Source organism: Eucalyptus grandis, chromosome 8 (assembly GCF_016545825.1).
Source record: "Eucalyptus grandis isolate ANBG69807.140 chromosome 8, ASM1654582v1, whole genome shotgun sequence".
In the NCBI taxonomy this organism is placed as follows: domain Eukaryota; kingdom Viridiplantae; phylum Streptophyta; class Magnoliopsida; order Myrtales; family Myrtaceae; genus Eucalyptus; species Eucalyptus grandis.
Window position 1 is genome coordinate 5,364,965 of NC_052619.1, and position 9,460 is coordinate 5,374,424.

The following is a 9,460-nucleotide window of genomic DNA, read 5'->3' on the forward strand; positions in this document are numbered from 1 at the left end:
AAGAAGAGGAAAGAATCGAAGCCTTGGTGGTTTAGATGAAAAATCATCTTTATCAAGGTTGTAAAAGACAAAGCTCTTCATCGTTACTTCAGGGAACATGAGACTCCGAGAGGTTGGGGCTTGACCCTCGGTCTTCTTTGGGCATCATATTGCCGCACATCACCGCTGTTTGTAAGAGCTTTATCTTATCTCTGGTGTTGGGGTTTTCGTTCTTCGTTTCCCTGGAAGGTTTGCTGGGCTGTTTTTATAGTTGTGGCTTTTGCGGTGTGCCGTTGGTAGAGTCTTCAGTTACCCAAAAATAAAATTCAGCCCCAAAATTACATAAAAATAAAAGAACAAGTCAGCCCCCCCCAAAGAAGAAAAGAAGAAGAAGACAAGGGAGCATTAAATTAGTTGATAAATAAAGAGACTCAAATCCAACGCTGCCAAGAGGAGAGCTTGGCCCAATGGGCCTTGAAAAAGTTGGGTTATCTATGCAAACTTTTGCATTGTGGTTTTTGAAATTTCAGCTCCACCAATTCGAAATAAACTCTACATAAGGGAGAACCTAAAAGGGTAACAAGAAGGAGAAGAGATAACAATGGCCATAATAAGATGGACTAAATTGAAAACAACACAAACTTTCGCTAGTTTTTATTTTATTTTTAAAACTCACTTCACATTCTTCTTCTAAAAAGACATGCGTGGGGACTCTGGAGCATCTTCCCATCCCCGGTGGCTCTGCTCGCTGGCACCATCATCCTCGCCGCCGTACACCCCATGCGCGATGGCAAGAAGCCGCCATCGATCTTGCCGGGGAGAGACAGAGAGTCGCTCCTCTCGAACCTCAAACCCAACCGACATGGCACTATCGTCGACAACGTCCTCACGGTGCGATGTGTTCTCGCTAAGGTGAATCCTCGACAACATGTCGCGCCCCCTATACCAGGAGGGACAGGGCAAGTACATTTTGGGCCAACTGGCTTGACTTGCAGGAAACTCAGGTAAAAGGATTTGTAGAGATAACTAAAGACTTCTCTAGGATAATTCTCTTTATTAGAGATATTTTGATGATTTTGTTAATTATCCTTATATTTTAAGATTGCATGTATATTTCACGTATATAGCCTTTTAATTGTGCATGTATTGAATGATATATTATCTTTGAATAGTGAAGATATCACCTATCTAGTTCGAATTAGAATTTGCCCTTCGTGGCTTATTTGTGCAAACTTTTGCATTGTGGTTTGTGACACTTCAGCTCCACAAATTGAAAATGAACTCCTCTACATAAGGGAGAGCCTACAAGAGGAAGAAGAAGAGGAGGAAGAAGAAATAATAGTGCCCATGACAAGATGGGCTGAACTGAAAATGACACATCTTTTTTTTTTTTTTCTCTCATTTCACAGTCTTCTTCTAAAAAGGCGTTCTGTCAATCCATCCTTCGGAATCAACGTAGCTTAAGCTCGTCATTTGCTGCACGGATGAGTCGTCGAGTTTCCTTTCCCAACTCACCCTTTTGGACATGTCGGCTCCAGGTCCATAGCAGCCATACTCAACGAAAGTCAACTGATACCTGTCAACACATAATTAACGATTTCATATGTCGTTCTAACTCTCTCTTATCATAAGACAAATCGCAAAAATATAATGAATGGGGAAACTCACTCGCGGCCGACGAAACTCCAGGCATCCCATCCCTTAGGGTCGACGACGTCCGTGAAGTTAGAGTGATAGAAGAGGACCCGTGCGTAACCCCGCCATGGCCTTCCTAACTTGGCCGAGCCGGATCCGAAGACGTTGCAGTTCTTGAACACGAACCCGTCCGTGTCTTGCTCATTCTCCCTCCCCTGCGCCGTGATGAACCCCGACAACCCCGGCAGGGCGTTCCCGAGCACCGATATGGCACAACCCTGATACGTACAAACACGGCGATGTTATAAAAGGCGACCGAGTCGGATTGACAGAAGACCTTTCAAAGGGAGATAACAAGTGAAAATTAGAACATCGATCTGAGCATCAATGTTCACTCTACTATATCCAACTTAATTCACCTAACAATTTAGAAGAGCATAAAAGTTCACCCCTTAAAAATATATTTATTTTGCGAAAAATGAATAATTCGAAATATATTTTCAAAAAAGATTGTCTAAATTATTTACAAAAAATGAATGAATGAACGGAAGATATTTTCTTTGTCCATGAAATTGTTTAAATATTAATTGTTATTAATAATAAAATATTTTTCATTGACTAATAATTTCGAGTGATACAAATTATATATATATTTAAAATATTGTGCAAATCATTCAGTTTTGACAAAATAAATGGAGTCCATGAACATTTTTTTGTTCCACGTTGGCAAAAATAAATGAAATAGTTTTTGCATCGTAAATTGGTTTCATTTTTCCGCATTAACTTTTAAAATGATAATAAGATGTTATATTCCCCGCAAGAATTCGAGAAGACAATCCGAAGACATAAATTATGTTGGATTGCCAAATATTAGAGCACATGGAAATATAGTCATGAATCATGTCCCCCAAGGAGATCTTGAGCACTAACATTACAAGACAAATTAGGTAAATTCCAACATAATTTTCATTACCAAAAATTAAAGAGATTGGGACCACTAAAGCAGCCCGAACCCAAATAATACTTTCATTCCACTTATTTAATTCTATTCGACGATTATTTGTTGCCCTAATAATAAAAATTATTTCCATTTTCACCCGAAACGATCGAATCACATAATCCCACATTCTCCAAAATATTTCCATTCAGTCCTGCGATTTAAATGCCACTCCGGCTCTTTAATTTCTCTATGAATAGAAGCAAGTGTTATTCGAGCTTTGCCGATATTCTTATGGAAAAGAAAGATACTCCCATAAAAAGGAAGGGAATTATCACCAACTTTCACCACGCACTATTGGTAAGAGAATCCGATCTAAATTGGGTAAAATCTAATTATATCGTGCAAAACTTAGGAAAGAGAATCAAGCGAAATGATTTTCAAGAAAACACCATGGCCAAAGAAAGCCTCAAACCTCGTAAATGGACTGGCCACCTCCGAAGATGAAATCGACCGCCCCTTGGATCGTGCAACGCTTGAAGTAATGCCTGCCTTCCACGTCCCACAATGTGTCCTGCAACCCCGAGAACCCGACCCGGTAGAAGTAGGACTTGTCGCCGAGGATCATCGCCGCCGCCGCCGGAACCTTCGGGTTCTCGTTGACGGGGTTGTTGTACGAGTTCTGCCGCCCCCACACCACCACGAACCCCGTGACCGGAGCCCCGCATAGAGGTGAAAATGACTGATCAGAAGCTGAGACAAACAAGATAGAACGTCGATAAACCTATTGCTCACCCGAAAACTGATGCTCTTGACAACGATGTTGTCTGCTGACGAAGTGAAAGTGGGGCTCTGGGCGACCGTCTCGTGATCGTCCCACACGATCTCGGTCTTCCTCTTCCCTCGTCCTTTGAGAATGATGAAGGGCTTGTTCTTAGGAATCTGCACCTTCTCTCTACACGTAGAGAATAATACAAAAGGGCAAGTTCTCGTTTCGTCAGTTCGCACGCGCACGACGCAAACACCATTCGCCGAGCACCCCAGATTATCAGAGCTAAAGGCCAGACTCACCTGTAGGTACCTTCCTTGACGTAAATGCAGAACCAATGGTTGTTGTTCTCGGGGACGGCATCGATGGCGGACTGGACCGTGGTGAAGGTCCCGGACTGGCCCGACGGGTCAACGCGAATGTGCCACTGAGAGGCATCCCCGGGGGCGTCTTTCCAGCCTTGCCAGGTGCAGCTGCCATTCGCCGCCGCCGTGGCGAAGCTCGCGCAAAGTAGGACAAGGAGGAAGCGGATAATTACAGGTGCCGATGAAGGATAAGGACAAGGAGCTTGAGCTCCGGCGGGACTGAGGCCAAGAGAAGCCATCAGTGTAGAAAAGCGAAACTGTAAAGCTAAACGATATGAGGCACGTTTCATGGTGGAATCCTATTTAATAAAAAAGATAGGAAAATCAGAGGGTGGGTTTTTTCCCCTGGAGGGAAACCTGGGAATGTTAAGGCAACTCTCTAATTGCACTAATTATGGAATCTCGAAGATTTTACAGCTGGGATTTTTCTTTCCATAGTCCTCCCCATTTTTGCTTTGCAAGGCAATATGCAATTTTCTAATTAATTGCCATAAGTCAAAATGGGCATGAGATTTGCATACATAATAAATTATATGGCACAAAAGGGGAAGCATATATGTCGGGTATCGCTGTAAGAATGTTTGACTCTTTGTAGCTAAATATCAAATCAATAAGTTGAGATGGTTTTTGCAAAGATAGGATGTGTAGAAGGAGGGACTGACTCGGATTAGTGGAGGGTCAGCGAGCCTCATATTCTTATTGGTGTAAAAGGATATTTATGAGTAAGATGATCGTTGCTAATCAATGTCTTGTATTGACATAAGAATGTTTGACTCCTTTTGGTTATTTCTTTCCTTGGGTTGTCGCTTTTATCAAATTAAGAATCGATGTAGCAGATGATCTTGCTTATGACCGACTCTTCTAAAATGGAATGAGGGGTCAAATCTCCACTATAAGAATACCGGTTGTAGCTAAATATCAAATCAATAAGTTGAGAACCAAAGATAGGATGTGTCCACCCGGATTAGTGGGTGGTCACAGCCTCAAATGTCTATTGGTGTAAAAGGATATTTAGTAAAAAGGATATTTATGAGTTAGATGATCGATGCTAATCAATGTTGTGTATTGACATAAGAATGTTTGGCTTCTTTTGGTATTTCTTTCATTGGGTTGTCGCTTTTATCAAATTAAGAATCGAGATGATCTTGCACAGACACGAAGGGCAAACCATTGAGAGGTGAAGGAAGGGTTTAAATCCCCACTTTCGTTGTAAGAATGTTTGGCTCTTCTGCACTGGGTTGTAGCTAAATATCAAATCAATAAGTTGAGATGGTTTTTGCAAAGATAGGATGTGTAAAAGGAGGGACTAACCCGGATTAGTGGGTGGTCAGCGAGCCTCATATGCCTATTGGTGTAAAAGGATATTTAGTAAAAGGATATTTATGAGTAAGATGATCGATGCTAATCAATGTTGTGTATTGACATTAGAATGTTTGGCTCCTTTTGGTCATTTCCTTCATTGGGTTGTCGCTTTTATCAAATTAAGAATTGAGATGATCTTGCACAGACACGATGTAACAGCCAGCACCAAGCCGGTGTGCGTAGAAAAGTGGGGACCGATTCGGATTAGTCGGTTGGTCAAGGAGCCCCAGATGCCTATTGGTATAAAAGGAAATTTATGAGTAAGATAATCGTGGTTGATCAACGCCACAAATTATATATCATGTCTGAGTTCTCTATCTTGCATCGGAGGGCCAAAATAATTAGTTTTATTTGGTCATGAGACTAGATTCTTTTCAAATTTTGCCACATAAATTGGAATTTTTTCAAATTATGGCCATTGTGAAAAATGAATGATTTGGAACCGATATCATCATATATCAAGGATTATCAATTGTAAACAGACAAAAATCTCTATCAACAATTAAAGATTTTTGAAGTCATTTGTAATTATGATATTATAAATAGGAGATGCGAATAAAAGATGGGTGTGAGAGGGAAATGAGGGGTTCAAATTTCCATCTTCTCGGAGGTTAAGGGTGAGGACGATTTAGTTTCAAGTATGGGTTTCAACTCTACGTCCTACAATGAAATAGGACAAAAGTTTGGAAATGAGTTAGAATAGGTCCGACCAAAAAAATAGAAATATTTACAATAGGGGAATTGATCTCTCAAGAGGCTATAGAAAATCCAACTGGAATCTGAACACCCTGCCCCTTCTCGAAATGGAAGGAGAACACATGATATCTTGACTTTCCTTACTCAGAGATAAGAGTCAGACGAAAAATCCAAATTTAACTTATATTTGCCATCGTTCCGGTCAACTTATTCATCCGTCTCGAACCATGTTAGCGCACATCGAAGTGGTCATCACACTGAAACTTCAACAAAGGACAATAATTGAAGGGAACCAGAATCGACCACCGTGGTTTTTTACTTGTATCAGGACTATGTTCTCTCGAATGATTCCTGGTCCGCTCGTTCTCCATGATACTCTACAACCCAACCTAAGATAATAACCATTATCTTCATTTTTCTTATGATGATGCTCTTCACTTGCTCGAAGAATGATTGGTTCACATATTTCAATCGAAATATATGTACTAGAATTGATCGAAGGAAAGCAAGAGGAAGACACGGATTATTCTTGTCGTCCTTTGTTTTGCCTTTGCCATAATTAAGCATACTTCAAATTAAGGTGGAAATGTGCAAGGTCTTCCATCTAAGAACAACAAAATTTGCAAGCTCTGTAAACTAAGATATGGCTGAAAAGCAAGAACCAAAACTGAAGTAATCCTCTCCATATTGTGTAATTTAACGCAGACCCAAAATAAATGCAGTCGAAAAAAGGGTGGAGAAGATCCCGAAATCAATATTTTATGGGCGCTATGATTTCCATCTGGGCACCGAGCTTCTCTTCAGCAGCCTTCTCGGCCTTGACCCTCAGCTTGGTCAACTGCTTCTTCCTCTCATATAAGAGCTGTGATCTCTCCTTCCTCTTTCTCTCGAGTTCCTGCACAAGCCATGAGCAGGACATGAGAGTTGTAAATCAAACAGTCATAAGTCACCCATGAATGACAAGCCTGTAAACTCTGCAACGCATGAGAATGAGTCACAGAGGCAGCTTCAGATTGAAACACGGCTGGGAAACACAAGGAAAGAAAGACGAACTCATAGAGACTTCTTAGACAGATCAAGGACATAGGTAACTGTGGCATTCAATTATATTTTCCGACCAAATAAAAAACTGATAGATTACAAATTCTCCTAGACATGACAGCAGGCAAATAACACCTACACAACCATTGAAGAGATAGACAGGAAAAAAAATTGTAGCGGAAAGGAAGATCAACATGGAGGGGAACGTTAAAAAGGTGGTGCAATTGTCATAGAAACAGAAGAGCATAGTCAAGACTATAGAATGCAGCCATCAGAACATCCATGTTCTGTACGATCAGGTAACAGACCCCAACTAGCCCACGCACAAAAAATATATAATAAGGAATAGTGCTCATATCTCACCTTAATAGTTTCATAGTGATTCCATCCAACTTCAGATGAAAGCCTGCCCAGCAAGCAGTATTTGTGACCAGCCTGGAGCCTCAACACCCTGATCAATGTTAAAAAAGCAAAAGGCAAATGAAAAAGATAAGAAATAGTCAACTGTAGATCCACGAATGTATATAACAAAGTTAAAAATAGAAGGAGACACATTATATGCCTGTCAAACAAACTCACTTGAGAGCATCAGGGATGACCATTCTCTTAACCTTGTCATATGGTGGTGGAACACCCTCAAAGGTTTTCAAGCGTGCAAGCGCTGCCGCTCCTCGCTTGGTCTTGTGAGGAATCATCCTGCATTTGGTTCAATTAAGGTTGCGCAATTTTGTAAAAAGAAAGGAGAGCTTTTCCAGAAGATACTAGTCTCAGCTTGAGCAGATACTAAATGTTGACAAACGGAGAGCAAACCAATCAACCAACTAAATGGAAAACCAATTATCATCCTCGTCACTAAGGAATTGAAACATTTGTATATTTAAATAGAAGTAGATAGGCAAAAAAAAAAAACAGATGGGGAAAAGACGAAGGATCATACATATTTCAGACAAAGCCAGACGATATAGGATGGAGACAGTCCCGACTTGTTCTAAAATCAAGTCGATAACACATCACAAAAAGAATGGTCTTTATCTCATCATTTGCTATTTCGTCCTTGCAAATTTGTCATAACACTCGAGCGTGTATTTGTCAATTTAATCCTAATCCGAGAGAATTAATCCAAGTCCTGTCATGCAGGGCCCTAGTCCCAATGTCTTTGCCAATGAACAACAAGAACGCAACAGGTAGTAACGTTCTCTCACAAGAATAAACAAACACTGATCACCAAATTAGTACAACGACAACAAGACCAATGCGCCCTCCAAATCTAAAAACCACCAAGATCAAACATCAACATTCCCTCTCCCATTCAACCAATACCTTTCCCTCCAATCCCTCAAACTATAAAAACCGAAGCTTTAAGCAACTGAAAAAAATCAAAATCGAAACTTTACACAAACCGGGGGAACAATCAAACGCGAGAGCGAAAACCCAAAAGAGAGAGAGAGAGAGAGAGAGAGAGAGAGAGAGAGATCATCGTCCGTACCCACGGATGGTGCGCCACAGGATCTTGGCGGGGGCCCTGAAGTGGATGGGGCCGTGGGAGGGCTTGGTGTTCATGCGCTTCCTGAGGAACCGCATGTACTTCATCTTCTGCCTCACGAGGCCGCCGGAGAGGCAGATCTCCTCGCACCGCACCACCACCACCCGCTGGCCGTTCAGGAGCTCCTTCGCCAGCACCGACGCCAGCCGCCCCAGCATGTGGTGGCGCCCGTCCACCACCACCCGCTTCACGCACAACCCCGACCCGGACACCATTTTCTCTCTCTCTCGATGGACTGTGCCGCGGCGGCGCGAATCCTCTCTCGGCGGCGGTGGGTGTGCAGAGAGGAGAAGAAGACTGAGGAGCTGGACGGCTAGGGTTTTTGAGAACGAGGCGAGGGGAATCTGGGAAGAAGATGATGGTTGGGCTCGATTTTGGACTGGGCTTTGTGCATCCTCCACCTCGTGGGCCCAAATACTTGGGCTTCGACCCACTTCGACTGTTTACGTTGTCTTGTCAGGATTTACCGTGCATCCAACGAGATCCTTCCACTAGGGATGAGCTTGGCTTCAGGGTAGGACCGGGACCGATCTGGTTATAGTTCCTAAGATTTACAAGATAGGTTCTGGATTCTAAAATTGAGGTACCCATTTCGACGGGTAGATTCTCGAGTACTTGAAATCTGAAACAAATCTTTGTGTTTTTCCTATTATACATCTTCGCGTGATTTTACGTCATTCTACGGCGTTTAATGATGAATGTGTAATCTAAAATCACTACTCTAAATTTCCGTTTCTAGCGATATCCGTGACTGAAACTTTTACTTTGTTAATATTTTATGATTTTCATCTATTTAAATATGAGTTGTGATTAATAAATTGTAGCAAATGATAATAATTAGAGATGATGATGATTTATTACACTTATTCAATTAAGAGTACATGTGGAATTTGGGTGAACTTTGGAATCGATCCAGAACCTATAATAAGATAGGTTTCAAGTTCTTGAGTATACAAAGTAGGTTCAATGTTCCAAAAATTAAAAAACTTGCTCTGGTAGATAGGTTTCACGTTTTACATAAAACTTAGAAAGAACCTAAAACCGCTTACTCCTACCTTCCACTTCAAGACAATGACATGTAAACATTAAAAAGAAAAAAAAAAGGCGACCATATTTATCAAAATTCAAAAAAT

The 9,460-nt window shown here is 41.4% G+C and overlaps 2 protein-coding genes across 2 annotated transcripts; both read right to left on the reverse strand.

Moving 5' to 3' along the window:
• Positions 1-1,395: 1,395 nt before the first annotated feature.
• LOC104416062 (probable pectinesterase 29) lies at positions 1,396-3,924 on the reverse strand. The gene is made up of 5 exons (XM_010027500.2): positions 3,623-3,924; positions 3,347-3,506; positions 3,027-3,233; positions 1,648-1,892; positions 1,396-1,555 (listed from the first exon to the last, which is right to left on the reverse strand). The coding sequence occupies exons 1-5, from the start codon at positions 3,922-3,924 to the stop codon at positions 1,396-1,398; spliced, it is 1,074 nt and encodes a 357-aa protein (XP_010025802.2).
• A 2,316-nt stretch (positions 3,925-6,240) lies between these two features.
• On the reverse strand, positions 6,241-8,651 carry LOC104456030 (60S ribosomal protein L13a-3). The gene is made up of 4 exons (XM_010070741.3): positions 8,271-8,651; positions 7,364-7,480; positions 7,148-7,235; positions 6,241-6,638 (listed from the first exon to the last, which is right to left on the reverse strand). The coding sequence occupies exons 1-4, from the start codon at positions 8,540-8,542 to the stop codon at positions 6,495-6,497; spliced, it is 621 nt and encodes a 206-aa protein (XP_010069043.1). The 5' UTR covers positions 8,543-8,651; the 3' UTR covers positions 6,241-6,494.
• Positions 8,652-9,460: the final 809 nt, after the last annotated feature.

Bases quoted from the DNA above. Each gene is read 5' to 3' on its own strand.
- LOC104456030 (XM_010070741.3), bottom strand. From the start codon at position 8,542: ATGGTGTCCGGGTCGGGGTTGTGCGTGAAGCGGGTGGTGGTGGACGGG. The intron at 7,481-8,270 runs GTACGGACGATG...AACCAAATGCAG, and splicing joins CTGTGGCGCACCATCCGTGG to GATGATTCCTCACAAGACCA. The intron at 6,639-7,147 runs GTGAGATATGAG...TGGCTTGTGCAG, and splicing joins ATCACTATGAAACTATTAAG to GAACTCGAGAGAAAGAGGAA.
- LOC104416062 (XM_010027500.2), bottom strand. From the start codon at position 3,924: ATGGCTTCTCTTGGCCTCAGTCCCGCCGGAGCTCAAGCTCCTTGTCCT. The intron at 3,234-3,346 runs GTGAGCAATAGG...TGGGGGCGGCAG, and splicing joins TCAAGAGCATCAGTTTTCGG to AACTCGTACAACAACCCCGT. The intron at 1,893-3,026 runs GTTTGAGGCTTT...TGTACGTATCAG, and splicing joins GTGGCCAGTCCATTTACGAG to GGTTGTGCCATATCGGTGCT.